The following is a 16,705-nucleotide window of genomic DNA, read 5'->3' on the forward strand; positions in this document are numbered from 1 at the left end:
ACGGTTAAAATGAGACCAGTCCCAGCTTGTTATACCTCCGGTAGGGGTGCACTTGATTTTTTGGGTCTCGTTCACTGCACTATTAGCACCCCAACACGCGCTGGTAAACCTGTCTGCAAAACCGGGATCCACTTACTGCTAATATAGATTACTATAATAACATTCTCGTATGTACAATCTATCGATGTAAAATCGGTAGATTGCGCATATCGGTAACACATAAAAAAAGGGTCCCTGGAATTTTTTTTTATGCTTTAATTTAGGAAATAGGTTGAAAAGATGTACGAAAATTGGTAGGGATTTTCAAAACGCAACAATTTCGTCAACAAAGAGCCGTGACTTATAAAATATAATATTTAAAAAAAATTCCAAGGACCTTTTTTCATTTGATATGTTAGCATTGAAACGTAACAAACAAAATTGGAATCGGAGTTGTGAGTTTCGAGAAATAGCGTTTGAAAAATCAGCAACTTCAGCATTTCTAACAATGGAGATATTAGCCTGACAGTATCCTTACAGTATCCGACAGTAGCCCGGCGCACACGTGCATGGATATTTTTATCGCTATACTGCGATTTTAATCGCCACGTGTGCGGGACCCAGTCACTGTACAGGCCACTCGTAATGACAAAAAGACACGGGCGTTCCTGCCACATTTCAACAAGCCCATCCTCCTGCTTTTTTTCCCACACACGGGCGCTGCCATATTTTATCACGTGCTTCAAATCATGCATTTGATTAGTTAATCCAAAAACTGTTGCCTGAATACGTCGCAGTGCAGCGCACACGTGGCAATTGTTCAGAGACTTGGCAACAAATATCATTTCAGCGATATTTTTCTGGCGTAAAAATCGCCATCGCCATGCAGCGCACACGTGGCGATCTCTCGGCGATTCTGTCGCCGGCAACAAAATCGCCAGTACTAGCGATAAAAATCGCCATGTGTGCGCCGGGCTTAAGATGTCTAAAAACTAATATACCACCACCACGTTGAACTAAAATCAACTTCATGCTGCCATCTATATCAGCCATAATATCCGCCCATATTTTGTTAGTTGAACAATCCAAGCAAATCTACTATAGGTAGGCGTGCTCACAGGCACTTGGGACAGTCAGTAAAAACTGAAAATAATATGAACGCGGCACATTCACAATGAAAGTGTCAATGACACTGTAGCTCACCACAAGAAAGGACACAAATGAGTGAGTAAGAAGAAGTCAGTTTTAATTGAGCAACCATCGACGTACATTATAGAAACGATTGCCATCTGTATATCGCAATAATAATTTATAAACCAAAATGAATCACAATTTGTGACCGTAGATGGCGCTATATCCGCTTTGTAGGGATGGCGTTTGAAATAAATAGGTTATGCTGCGTTCCGACATGTTTTGTAAATCTTTACTCTAATATAGACGTTTTATCGGCAGGGTGGAGAGGAAATACCAATTTTGCATTAAAGATATTGTCAATGAAATCTTGTAAAACGAACCAGACGAGTGTGGCACCACAGACTGTTTGTGTCTATATAATATGCTATATAATTGCCAAACCCTACCTAATTTGCATAATTTTTTTTAAATATCAAAAACCCTAGCCCTTATTCATTCACATACCAAAAATGAGCAAAATCCGTTGAACCTGAACTGACTAATGGCAATTCCCATTTTTGCCAAAAAATTGCCGTGGCTCGAAAGTACGTCGACTGGCGTGCTTCAAAATAGGACGTTTAATATGGGAGCATAGCAGTAACAACTTTACCCAATTTCAAACATGTGGGGCCAACGGTTCCTGAGTTATCGTTGACCGAAGCGAAATGTTGACGGACGGACGGACGGACCGACGGACGTACGACGACCCATGGCAATAGCTCAGCTTGACGATGTCGAGGTGAGCTAAAAACTACCCGTTTATTACACTTCTACTAGAGTTGTGTCACTGTAGTACAAGTTTAAATGTAATGTAAGAGTCCACAGATGTAGCTCAGGTTGTGGATGGTGCACATGCTATTCTCTAGCTTGTGGAGAGTTTAAATGTAAAGTAAGAGTCCACTTTTTAGACCCATTTCCTTATTTCAGAGTAGCGCTAATAGGCGAGTAGTTTACTTACTTTTATTTCATCATAGAAACAGATGTAGAACAGGTTGTGGATGGGGCACATGCTATTCTCTAGCTTGTGGAGAGTTTAAGGATACTCTCAAGGTTTTAAAAAAAATTTCACCGATTTTTCATTTTCAACTTTATTCGATGACTAACACTATGTGCCACCTGTGTACATGCTCATTTCTCTATATAACGGTACATGTGAACTGTCAGAGCGTTTTGCTTGCCCGCGTACATGTGTAGTGAGCCGCGGCTGACGTCAGAAAAACGCTGATTTCTCCGTTCCAATTTCTGACTTAGTAGTCAATGTATAAATGGATATTTCTCTGTGACTACAACTCGGAATAATTTTATTTTACACTCGTTTTAATGGTAACATATTGCTGTCAAAAAGTGCGTCAGGGATTGTTATTAAGTGCCGTATTTTTTTGAGTTATATCTCTTTATTCGCAAAAAATTTAAATTCAAACGTGCGACTTAAAGAAAAATCTTGATGCACTATTTTGGTACATATTGTAGTTAACATGTGGCGAAAATTTGTATCCTCACTCTTACTGGTAATTGAGAAATATCCCAAATACCATTTTTATATAAAAATTCAAAATTTTGGTGGTAACATAATTAGGTGCTGGAAATTTCATGAAATTTTTTGCCTTGAGCATAGAGATATAACTATAAATAAAACAAGTGATTGATTCGATTCATTCGTCAATAAACGTTTAATCTTCATTAGAACAATACCCGTGCAAAAGGTTGAGAGTATCCTTAAATGTAATGTAAGAGTCCATTCCCTTATTTTTTAGATCCATTTCCTCTTTTTAGACCCATTTCCTTATTTTAGAGCTGCGCCATTAGGCGAGTAGTTCACTTTTATTTCACCATAGAAACAGATGTAGCTCAGGTTGTGGATGGTGCACATGCTATTCTCTAGCTTGTGGAGAGTTTAAATGTGATGTAAGAGTCCACTTACTTATAATTTAGACCCATTTCCTTATTTTAGAGCAGCGCCATTAGGCGAGTAGTTCACTTTTATTTCATCATAGAAACAGATGTAGCTCAGGTTGTGGATGGTGCACATGCTGTTCTCTAGCTTGTGGAGAGTTTGAGTCCTGTCCCAAGTGCCTGTGGGCGTGCTGAATGAATGTACATAATACAATGATTGCTATACCCTACAACACCTATGTTGTAGTTATACCAATGACGTGTTTGTGATTACCATGGGTGTTGTAAGATATACGATACTCGATTATTTAAACATACTTATGCAAAATGATTTTTTACTCTGTCTATGATTACGCTCATAGGGTCTATGTCCCCCAGGGTACTGCCGGAACGTACCCTGGGTACGGTCCGGCATACCGGAACGTACACTGGTAACTATTTGATATGGTTAGGGTTAGGATTAGGGTTAGGGTTAGGGAGTAGGCTTAGGCGACTTATAGTTATTATATTTCAACTAGTAATTACACCATTTTCATCCCACCTATTCTAGACATACTCTATTATATACTACTCTAGAATCTAGTCATATCGGATCCAGCATGCCAACAATTACACGTGTGGCCGTGATCGGGGCGGGAGAAGCCGGCATATGTGCGTCGCGATTCCTAGCTGCCAGACACGACATCTTTGATCATGTCGTCTACGAGATGTCAGAAAGCATCGGTGGAACCTGGGTCTACACCAACAGGACGGGGAAAGACGAGCATGGCTTCAACATTCACTCAAGCATGTACAAGTACCTGCGCACCAACTTCCCAAAGGAACTGTTGGCTTATCCCGATACGTCGTTCAGTGCTGCCCTTCCATCCTTCGTCAGTCACTGGGATATTAAGGCCTACCTTGACGACTACGCACAGAAGTATAACGTGAAGAATCATGTACAGTTTTATACTGTCGTCACAAAGGTTGTCCCGATGGGAAACACTGCGAATGGGACATGGGAGGTAACAGTGCGGCAACTACAGACGGATGTGGAGGAGAAACATGTTTACGATGCTGTGTTCGTCTGCAACGGACACTTTTCTGTGCCACGGATGCCGGACCTCCCTGGTACAGACAGCTTCACTGGCAAAATCCTCCACAGTCACTCTTACCGGGAGCCGGGTGTCTTCGAAGGCCAGACGGTGGTGTGCCTTGGTGCTGGTACTTCCGGGACCAACATCGCACTAGAGGTCGCCACTGTAGCGAGACACGTCGTGCTCAGTCACAACAAGACACCATTCGTCTGTCCGTTGCCTGACAACCTCGAGCAGTTGCCTGGGATTGAGCGGCTAGAGGGCGACACCATTGTGTTTATCGGTGGGGAGCGACGGCATGCTGATGTCGTGCTCTTCTGCACTGGCTACGAGTACACCTACCCGTTCCTCTCCTCAGCGTGCGGGGTCGTCGTTGAGGAGAAGTCGCGCGTAACGCCCATGTTCAAACACTTCGTCAACATACACCACCCATCTATGTTTCTCTTTGGCTTGCCCAAACAAGTACCCGCACTTGTCATAATCCACTACCAGGTGCTGTTTGCTCTTGCCGTGCTTGAGGGAAGGGTGACCCTGCCCACAATGGATCAGATGCTAGCTGAGGAAGAGGCTGAGCTGCAGAAGAGATTCGCGATGGGTTGGAAGAAGTCACATGCCCACAGTGTGGGTCCTGACCTTCTGGAAGAATACTTGGCTGATTTAGCTGAGCTCAGTAAAGCCAAGCCATTTCCTGCAGTAAAATTTGCTATCCACAGATTCAATTCGAAATTCAGAAATACACATTTAATGACCTTCAAGAATGCTAATTATGAATTAATTGATGACGAAAACTTTAATGTAACGACCCAGGGAGATAATTAATGTACTTGTTACTTGTAGATGTATCGTGCCATCGCAAGGTGATAACAGTTCGTTAGTTTGTTTGATGTTGTGATGTGTGAGTAACATTTTAAAATACTATTCTATCATGTGATATTTAAATTATGAAGGACAACTGACATTTATTGAGACAAACACTATGTTGGCTTTGATGTTGTAAAATACCATTTAGACCCCCTTGACATAAGAGCCTGTTTTACCTAAAAAAAATTTAACAGGTTCTTATTTGATGAAATTCAGTTAATACTTAAAAGAGTTTTAGACCAAGAGAATGGTGGAGTAATGTACAAAAATACAGTACAGTGCAGTTTCACTGCATACATTGTAAAATTGATCGAACCTGGTACCATACCTTAACTAAGGAACCTGACCAGGCATTATGTTTGTGGTACGTGTTTTAAAACAATCTAGTTTTGTTCTGTTGATGTTTATTAGGTATAAATGGCATAAAAGAAATAAGATATCCTAGAAAAGGGTTTGTATTTGTCTAGATTGCAGTCATTTAGTCATAATTATATGCATATTTTATATAAACAATGGACCATACAATTATTCTACCAGCAACAAGCACCTTTTTTTCTTAAGAAAATAAGAAAATACAGGGCGGGGGGTGTGAGAAGGGACGGGTACCAGTCTAGCTGGAGTAAATGTAGTTTGAGTCATGGCTGTGACTGGAAATGTGGGACGAGATAGTAGAAGGAAAAGCAATGTTAAATCAGCAACACCATCGCAGGAGCAAGTAAATTATATTACAACGGGTTTAAGACAAGAGAAGCAGGATCACAGTGACGAGTTTTATTCGGCTATATATGATTCATCTCATTTATCAATGAACGACGGAAACATACGAGCTTTGTCGAAGCAACATTAGCAGTCACTAAACGCGCGATGTTAGGCGTGTTACTGTGTGATATTGCGCTAGGATTATCTAGAAGTACTAGATTTTCATCGCTTTATATCTCGGCATAGGAACATCGTAGAGACAAGCGGTTGATCTTATATTGGCTAGCTACGACACCTCCACAATATTCCGGTAGAGAAGTATCAAAATAAGGTAGGTAAAATTTATTAATTTTGCTAAAACGACACCATATTTTCCTATTTCAGCGTTGTACGCTCTGGGGTTAATGGGCTCTTGATATTACTTAGTATTATACTTACTATAAGTATTACTTATTTCTATCAATGAGATCCAGCACTGACCTGGTTAAATATCCTTTCCATCGGTATGACTCCCATGCTGGGCAGCGACGTCTTCAAGAAGTCCATGACGCTCTCGAATTTGCTACACTGCATTATCTGCTCACGGTGAGTTCCCAGCAGCACGAGAGCCACGCGAAATATCACCTCTATTCCGTGAAGGAAAACGAGATCTGGGGAGAGAGGAAAGCGACATCAGTCGTTGTCAGATGTAATGGGTCACGCTCACGTACTCTGTGTATGATATACAGTGTAGGAATTATATATGGTGGTCTGGGATAGTTATGTCGAGGAGTATATCTCACGGTACACATGATTTCAGCTTGCTCTACCTGTCATCATTATCATCATAATCAAGGTGTGTTACATATATATATTTATATATATATATATATATATATATATACATATCTGTATAATAAATATATACAGAAGAATAGAAACTGAAACAAGAGAAGAAAAGCGTGAAGCGTTTTGATCCATCACTGTAACCTGTGACCCACGGCAAAGTACTGTTGTGTTGTGGTGTTGTTTTGATGTCTTGTGGAAAACAGGTCATCGCGTCTGTAACTAGATTTCAGCGTTGTACCAGTCGTCGGAAGGAAGGATTAGAATGGCAGATGACGCGTAGCTAGGGTAGCAAGCAATAATTCTATTACATTGATACAATAAAGTTTCGTTCACGGCGAATGCATTTGTGGGATAAAATTTTATTTCGTCATTTAAAATCAAACATCAGTTGAGCCGAAGCTTGCTTATTTACAAGCAGCGCATTCCCTTGCTAACCTCCACACTACAGCGAGCATCTTGGCAATATAACAGATTGGTCGACTCCACTGTGCAAAGCCGTAAATGACTGCAGTTGGAAGCAATTCGTTTGTATAACACCCAACCCAACAGATGGCGGGTTAAACAATCCCTCCCCCCGACAGAGACACAGACATCAAAAAACAAGAGAATAATGGGCTAACCTTTAAATTGTCGTAAGTGATCGCCCGTCAAATTTATGGCCAGAAATCATGGAGTGGTTAGGAAGCAAAGAAAAAGGGAGCGATGGAGAAGCCAAAGGAAGAAAGATTGAGGAAGAGGAGGAGGAAACCAGGGTGGCAGAGAAAGGAGTTAAGTAATGACGATGGGGGAAGTGGGAGGAAAGGGAGAGGGCATATAGGGAGGGCCAGATACATAGATAGAGAGGAGCATACATACTGACCCCCTCTCTAAATGCTGGGTTGGATTACTCTACAAACCGTTAACGGCATTAACTCGTTTAAGGGTGGTCCAGTAGTTAATAATAACTAATAGCCTAATAGTATAATCGATTCGATTATAAATACGCACGTATTCACTATACGTGCTTTCCCCGCGTACTACCTACTCGCTTTCCCAACTACGAGCAGTGCTACAGCTAATGCTATAGTACATTATGACAAGTTGAAGTACAATCTTTGTGCAAAAATAGATCGTAGAAAGACCAGCCGCTGTAGGTATAATATAATCAGGAGTGTATAATATAGTCTATATTATACTCATGATATAACAACGCTCGCTGCTAGTGTGAAATTATTACCCGATGCCACGCACGAATATTAACCGAGATTCATTTTTGGTCTGTTCGTATGCGAGCTTCGTTAACGGAAGTAAAACTACAGAAATAAGTTGCCACCAGATGCAAGTAGTAACAACGTCTGCTCTCGCGGTAGTCACGTTCCCGCGGGGTATTAGGAAAACGCGGACATGATATCGGCGCGGCAAGCAATAGTCACATCAGAGAACGAAGTAGATATGTACGGCTTCCAGTGCCGGCGGCCAGTTGTTAGAAACAAAATTAATCGCAACGTTAGTCTTAACATTACCGTAATGATGTTTCTAACAGTGGGCCCCGGCCATTTTCACCACAATAAGGCACATGATAGACAGAAGTGAGCACTCAATGTACGATATTACAATCTCTCGAGCATGCGATCTACGAACGCCAGGCTATGACTTGTTTCTCATGAACTTCCTCGCTTGTTTTCCACGTGTACCTTTAGGCACCCTGCAACCATCGGGCTACACTTCACACACGGAAACGTACCATAACTGTACGTTAGGTACACAACAACAGTGTATTATTATGCAAGTACCATTTTTCAACATTGCGAACAGCGTCCAATCTACCGAAAAATATAATCTAAAACTAACTAAAACCGCAGAAGGGGAGCAGCTTGGTATATCGTAAACGTTTTTGTGTAGTGAGTGATACATACTCGACTCCGTAACTTCCTTCATCTTAAACCACACATCTCCAACAACAACCTGCTAAATTGACTGCTCGCGAATAGCTACCATTTCCTATGACGTGACTACGGCTGTTGACACTAAGCAGTTTTAATTGGTGTACTATTACAAATCTGCCGTTAAAATTAGCATTGCATTGGCCGGCGTAGGTCACAAGTGGGTTTTATCGGTATCTTCCACCATTAAAGAGCAGAATGACATACAACCAGCTAGTTTCGATTGGGAAAGAAAGTATACCGACTCAGCAGATGCAGAAATCTCGAGCAGCGTGATACTAAACCGCATTTTTACACATCCATTATTTCGTATAAAGTATATCTGGATACAGACAGGAGTATTCAAACAAAGGCACATGCATTTCAACAAATGCACTTGTACTGTCCACCAGCCCTAACAGTGGCTATCCCTGCCTGCTCAGCCCTAGATCAATGAGTATGTACTATTACCATTAACACACACACACGCACACACGCACGCACGCACGCACGCACGCACCACGCCGCGACGCACACACGCACACACGCACGCACGCACGCACGCACGCACGCACACACACACACATATATATAATATATAATACTTATATATATATATATGTAATATGTATGTATATATATATATATTGTTCATGTTATTACTGATGCAGCTCAACTGCTACGCATCGCTCACATACACACACACACACATTATGTATATACAGAATATATCCTAGCTACACACGTACACGCCAGTGAGTACCGTGTTGTAGAACACCGAAAAACATGATATCTTGTTCTGACATCGCTCTGGCTCGAACCTATGTCGCTATCACAAACGTTTTACTCAAACGCGCAAGAGCCTAAGCGGTTGTCACAATGCTTTCTTTTTTAAATATAAGTTACAATAAACGGTTGCAGAAATGACGGTTGTGACACAATCCCTATTTAAAATGAAAATTACAATCACGATTGTTACGTTGCGACGCTGCTTACCTGAAGGCTTACCAAACACGCACGCACGCACGCATGAGCACGCACGCACGCACGAGCACGCACGCACCGGCAGTGACGCGCTGCGCAGACACGCCAAACACTTGTGACATGACACGGCCACGAACATTCACACAAGGCGCAGTCACAGTCACAGTCACACGCGGCAATCACAGGCGCAGTCACAGGGAGAACACGTCCTTCTTAACCGAGCGGACATCCATGACCACGACGCAATATGCCAACACAGAAACACGGTTAAATTTCGGTAGTCAAAAAAGGCCCTAATAGACAGCTTTTATACACCGATGGCGACCCAACATCAGGACCAATAAGATTTCGGTAGACGCTTTGGATATAACTCGACATAACCACCGTATGCTCATGATCATTAGCAAAACGATGTATCACGAGAGAGAGAGAGAGAGAGAGAGAGAGAGAGAGAGAGAGAGAGCGAGATGCGTGTAGTAGAGATCCATAGTAAATGAGGGTAACCGTCACACATGTTCGCAATTCCCTTTAATATCGTTTCGAACAATCCGCTGCGCATGCGCGTATAGAGAAAGAGCAAAATGGCCGCTACACACACAGGCGCGCCATGCGCACGCAACAGTACAGAAAAGACGTAAAGGCGATGTTTACATGCTTATTTACAAGTCGGCGATTGTTCAGACACACGGCTCACACCCGAAATAACAAATAGAGCTACTGGCAAATCCATACCAGATCCAAGTGAGCATGCTTCGTTAATTGATCAACTACACTTAAGTTTATCCATGAATCGGTGTGGATATATACACACCACGATCAAATATACAGCGAAGTGCGTTTGGCTTACCTCATCATTGACGCAAACGGAAACGTACTGCACACTTTGTGCAAATGCAAACAAATGATGATAGAATTCTTTCGATATACAAGTTTGTGTGTACAGGTGCATTTCGAGCTGTCGCCCTGACACGAAGCAACAGAGAAGTGACTGCTGCCTTACTCCCATTACTCATTGCCTTCCCTGTCGGGGATGGCACTACCATTACAGACAACACCGGCAAGGTACTGCATAAGATATGGACCAATGTGTCAAACTGTTGCTCCACTGTAACGACGGCACCATTTTGACGGCATGAGACGGCACGGCTGCTGCTGCTGTTACTGCTGCTACATGCCACAGCAGACAAGTTTCACGGACAAACCACGACAATGCATCTCCATGGCGAGGTAGCCGCCATCAACTTGCCGCCGGCCCCGTGCCGCCGAGACACAGTTACTGGAATGCAGCTTCGCTTTGCTGCCACCCGATGGGGCCACCATCATTGCAACTCGATGAGGGGCTCTCGGGTGCCGCGACTAGAGCCGCTCTCCGCACTCAGGCCTGCGCAGGCGACAGGGCTCGGCCGCGCCGCAGGTTGAACGTGGCGATCTCCTTGTCCAGGTCCAGCGAACTGGAGCTGCAAGTTCTTTGGCAAAGTCTCGCTACCGTTCTCGTTCAGCTGCAATGGAACGGATGCGAATAAATATAGCTGCAAACACTTAGAACAGGGGTTCTTAAATTGACTACGTCACGAAATTTTCTATGGTAAAATTTGTAAAATTTTTGTTACCATTTTTTTCATTAAAAGTAAGAACTACGGACTAAACGTATCGCCAAATTCTTACCTGATAAGATTGTTCTCAACTAGTTAAAAATCCAAAAAACCTGACACTTGATATTATGTTCCTGACATTAATTGCTTGCTATGGGCTATGTATGAGTCACGAGTGTATGTTCACATCGAACAATATAGTAAAATAGGAAGTATAATGCAGCAATTTAACCATAAAAAGTGAACAGAATTACTTATATTTTGTGAAAAAGTGGAAATATTTTTTTTATTTTTTACTATTTACGGTGACGTAATCACTTTAACGTGTGGTACGTGGATGGGCTGCAGGGGGTCCGTGAACCAGGCGCATGCAAAATTTTATGTTTATGTGCATTTTTCTGGGGAAGGGTCTGTAGCGTTCACTAGATTCTCAAAGGGGTCCATGACTCAAAAAAGGTTGAGAACCACTGACTTTGAAGAACACATGTGATGTAGCGCTCGGACTAACCTCTTGAATGGCAAGGACGTGTCCTTGCCTTGCTAATATAGGTGGACAGGAAAATGTGTACTTAACAATGTACAAAAATTGAAGGCCAATATCACATGTCTGCGACAAACATTGGGACACATAATGGTGGGATTTCTGCAAATTTTACCAATGCCTCCAAAAAAATTAAATCAAATTAAATGTAAACACACCACGCTATAGGTTAGTAGCGACGGATCCCTGACCGTATTATTAAGTGTTGCGCAGGTAATTGCACGTAGTGTGGCAGGATCTTTATTCCAGCTGCTAACTGACCTGGGTAACGTCCAGCATCCTGGCTGCCACATCAGGAGGAACGTGGGCCTTTAGCTTGGTAATAGTCTCCAGCAGGTTGGCCTTGTCTCTCTCCATGCCACGCACACGCGCCCTAAGTGTGCTCACAGTGCTCTGAATATAATAACAATAACAATAATTAGATATATGGCAATAATAATAATAATAATAATAACAGACAAACGTTATCATAAATATACAAAAAATGTACATTATCATAATAATAGCAACAATAATAATAATAATTAATATTATTATTATTGTTGTTATTATGATGTAGGCCCATACACATACGTTTGTCCGTAACACATTTAGAACTGGAGGCAAATGTTTGCACTATAGGATGTGGTTCCACGCAATTACGCTTCATGACTTCAGCAAAGAATGTTTACATGTAGAATGCAGCTTCGATGTTGTTAGTGATGTATTGTGTACATTATTAGCAATAAAAAACTAGACAAATGTCTATGATAAATAAACCTTACAATCATTTACTTAATTACACTATTACATTGATTGTTAGAACGACACAGATAGGTACATGACAAAGAGCAGAGAGTAATACACATTACATTATTATGGTGAGCCTTGAATAAAAATAGTATTATACTTACTATAAGTATTACTTATTTCTATCAATGAGATCCAGCACTGACCTGGTTAAATATCCTTTCCATCGGTATGACTCCCATGCTGGGCAGCGACGTCTTCAAGAAGTCCATGACGCTCTCGAATTTGCTACACTGCATTATCTGCTCACGGTGAGTTCCCAGCAGCACGAGAGCCACGCGAAATATCACCTCTATTCCGTGAAGGAAAACGAGATCTGGGGAGAGAGGAGAGCAACATCAGTCATCGTCAGATGTAATGGGTCACGCTCACGTACTCTGTGTATGATATACAGTGTAGGAATTATATATTATGGTGGTGTGGGATAGTTATGTCGAGGAGTATATCTCACGGTACACATGACTTCAGCTTGCTCTACCTGTCATCATTATCATCATAATCATCATGATGACGATGATTAAGATCATGTCCATCATCATCATTATCATCATCATCATCATCATCATCATCACGCCTCCGACGAGGTACAACTGCACGCACGCCTGCATGCAGGCAGCACGCACGCACACACGGGTAAAATGTACCATATAACCTGCTCGCAGGTGACACCATTCCCAAACTACTCTAGACTACTAGACTAGTACAAACTACTCTCTACTGCTAGAACTGCCGGGTCTCGTGAGGACCCCCGCGTCTCATGAGGCCCGACCCATCTCGCAGGGCCTGTCACGTCTCAGGAGGCCTGCAGCGTCTCGCCAGGCCTCCCGTATCTCGCGAAGGTTCACGCGTACCGAACACGCGGGCGACGAATCTGAGCGGGAACTGCGACGAGAACACGGTGAGGAACCACGGTGCGGCGTAGAGCGACGGCACGATCTCGTGCTGTTCGAAGTGCTCGTAGAGATCACGGTACTGGTCGTGCAGCAGCCTCGACAGCTGGTACATCTGAATCTGCACTCACATACACACACACACACATTATGTATATACAGAATATATCCTAGCTACACACGTACACGCCAGTGAGTACCGTTGTAGAACACCGAAAAAACATGATATCTTGTTCTGACATCGCTCTGGCCTCGAACCTATGTCGCTATCACAAACGTTTTACTCAAACGCGCAAGAGCGCCTAACCGGTTGTCACAATGCTTTCTTTTCTTTTAAATATAAGTTACCAATAAACCGGTGCAGAAATGACGGTTGTGACACAATCCCTATTTAAAATGAAATTACAATCACGATTGTTACGTTGCGACGCTGCTTACCTGAAGGCTTACCAAACACGCACGCACGCACGCATGAGCACGCACGCACGCACGAGCACGCACGCACCGGCAGTGACGCGCTGCGCAGACACGCAAACACTTGTGACATGACACGGCCACGAACATTCACACAAGGCGCAGTCACAGTCACAGTCACACGCGCAATCACAGGCGCAGTCACAGGGAGAACACGTCCTTCTTAACCGAGCGGACATCCATGACCACCGACGCAATATGCCAACACAGAAACACCGGTTAAATTTTCGGTAGTCAAAAAAGGCCCTAATAGACAGCTTTTATACACCGATGGCGACCCAACATCAGGACCCAATAAGATTTCGGTAGACGCTTTGGATATAACTCGACATAACCACCGTATGCTCATGATCATTAGCAAAACGATGTATCACGAGAGAGAGAGAGAGAGAGAGAGAGAGAGAGAGAGAGAGAGAGATGCGTGTAGTAGAGATCCATAGTAAATGAGGGTAACCGTCACCACATGTTCGCAATTCCCCTTTAATATCGTTTCGAACAATCCGCTGCGCATGCGCGTATAGAGAAAGAGCAAAATGGCCGCTACACACACGCGCGCGCATGCGCACGCAACAGTACAGAAAAGACGTAAAGGCGATGTTTACAATGCTTATTTACAAGTCGGCGATTGTTCAGACACACGGCTCACACTCGAAATAACAAATAGAGCTACTGGCAAATCCATACCAGATCCAAGTGAGCATGCTTCGTTAATTGATCAACTACACTTAAGTTTATCCATGAATCGGTGTGGATATATACACACCACGATCAAATATACAGCGAAGTGCGTTTGGGCTTACTCATCATTGACGCAAACGGAAACGTACTGCACACTTTGTGCAAATGCAAACAAATGATGATAGAATTCTTTCGATATACAAGCTTTGTGTGTACAGGTGCATTTCGAGCTGTCGCCCTGACACCAAGCAACAGAGAAGTGACTGCTGCCTCATACTTCCATTACTCATTGCCTTCCCTGTCGGGGGATGGCACTACCATTACAGACAACACACGGCAAGGTACTGGCATAAGATATGGCACAATGTGTCAAACTGTTGCTCCACTGTATAACGGCACCATTTTGACGGCATGAGACGGCACGGCTGCTGCTGCTGTTACTGCTGCTACATGCCACACAGACAAGTTTCACGACAAACCACGACAATGCATCTCCATGGCGAGGTAGCCGCCATCAACTTGCCGCCGGCCTCCCGTGCCGCGAGACACAGTTACTGGAATGCAGCTTCGCTTTGCTGCCACACGATGGCGCCACCATCATTGCAACTCGATGAGGGGGCTCTCGGTGCCGCGACTAGAGCCGCTCTCGCCACTCAGCCTGCGCAGGCGCACGGGCTCGGCCCGCCGCAGGTTGAACGTGGCGATCTCCTTGTCCAGGTCCAGCGAACTGGAGCTGCAGTTCTTTGGCAAAGTCTCGCTACCGTTCTCGTTCAGCTGCAATGGAACGGATGCGAATAAATATAGCTGCAAACACTTAGAACAGGGGTTCTTAAATTGACTACGTCACGAATTTTCTATGGTAAAATTTGTAAAATTTTTGTTACCATTTTTTTACATTAAAAGTAAGAACTAACGGGACTAAACGTATCGCCAAATTCTTACCTGATAAGATTGTTTCTCAACTAGTTAAAAATCCAAAAAACCTGGACAAGTTGTCCGGGTGGCAGTTATCCGGGTGGTAGTTGTCCTAGGGGGGTAATTGTCCTAGGGGGGCAGTTGTCCGGGTGGCAGTTATCCGGGTGGTAGTTGTCCTAGGGGGGTAATTGTCCTAGGGGGGCAGTTGTCCGGGTGGCAGTTGTCCGGGTGGTAGTTGTCCTAGGGGGGTAATTGTCCGGGTGGCAGTTGTCCGGGTGGTAGTTGTCCGGGGGGTAGTTGTCCAGGGGGTAGTTGTCCGGATACGACGATAATGCGGTTAGCTGGTCAGCTGGCACGTGTGTACATATACTAGCAGCACATAAAATGTCAATTTCTGGTCATGCTGAATGTTATAATAGTAAGGGAAATTCAGAAAAACTGCCTATTCGTCGTGGTATTGAATTTTATTGTGATGCAAATGAAACACCAAGAATAAAATAAATGAATATATTTGGAATGAATATAGGACTCGTTTCTTATATCTTACAATAGGCCAAAGGTGAAAGCTCCTCTTTTCAGTCTTCTATTTTCATTTCTTTTTGCTCTTCAGTCTCATGTCAAAATATTTTCAGACAGCAATTACCTTTGCATTTCAATTAAAAAATGTAATTGACCATTTTTGCACATATTACTTACTATTAGTACATATAGATGTAGTATAACATTACTACATATTACTTAGTATTATACTTACTATAAGTATTACTTATTTCTATCGAGATGAATCCGAGCACTGCCTGTGCATCTAGAATATCCTTGCCATCGGTATGACTCCCATGGCCGTGGGCAGCGACGTCTTGCACAGAAGTCCATGACGCTCGTCGAAGTTTGCTGAACACTGCCAGATGTATCCTGCTCAGCAGGGTGATTCCCAGCAGCAGCGGAGAGCCGACGCGAAATATGCACCTCTATTCCGGTGAGCGAAAACGAGATCTGGGAGAGAGAGCGAGGAAGCAGACATCAGATTTCATTCGTCAGACCGTAGATCGGGTCCACGCTCACGATACTCGTGTGCATATGGATATACGAGGTAGGAGATATATATATGGGCGTGGCGTGTGTGTGTCGTGCGGCTGCGGATAGTTATGTAAGGAGGGATGTATATCTCAGCATACATCATGACTTCAGGCTTGCGGTCTAGGCATGCCCGCGTGTGCGTTTTTATGTGCTGTAACACTCCAGTAGATGTGCAGTCATGTCGCGTAGTCGATGTGATGTTAAGATGATAGTCCATCATCATCATCATGATATCATCGATCATCATCAATCGATCATCCGATCATCTCATTCCACAGCCTCCGACGAGGCTACAACTGCACGCACGCCTGCATGCAGGCAGCACGCCGCACACTGGCTGTGGTGGCAATTCTCT

At 43.4% G+C, this 16,705-nt stretch overlaps 1 protein-coding gene across 1 annotated transcript in view; it reads right to left on the reverse strand.

Annotated features, from left to right (window-relative positions):
* Nucleotides 1–10,713: 10,713 nt before the first annotated feature.
* LOC106821330 (TBC1 domain family member 1-like) overlaps nt 10,714–16,705 on the reverse strand; it is an 82,178-nt gene continuing 76,186 nt past the window's right edge. Inside the window, exons 17-20 of the mRNA XM_014826087.1 lie at nt 13,168–13,327; nt 12,463–12,632; nt 11,789–11,920; nt 10,714–10,893 (exon numbers count right to left, since the gene is read on the reverse strand). Of these exons, the coding sequence (XP_014681573.1) occupies nt 10,714–10,893; nt 11,789–11,920; nt 12,463–12,632; nt 13,168–13,327 (642 nt within the window). The remainder of the gene's footprint in view (nt 10,894–11,788; nt 11,921–12,462; nt 12,633–13,167; nt 13,328–16,705) is intronic.

The sequence above is a fragment of the Priapulus caudatus genome, unplaced genomic scaffold, assembly GCF_000485595.1.
Source record: "Priapulus caudatus unplaced genomic scaffold, Priapulus_caudatus-5.0.1 Scaffold69, whole genome shotgun sequence".
NCBI lineage: Eukaryota > Metazoa > Priapulida > Priapulimorpha > Priapulimorphida > Priapulidae > Priapulus > Priapulus caudatus.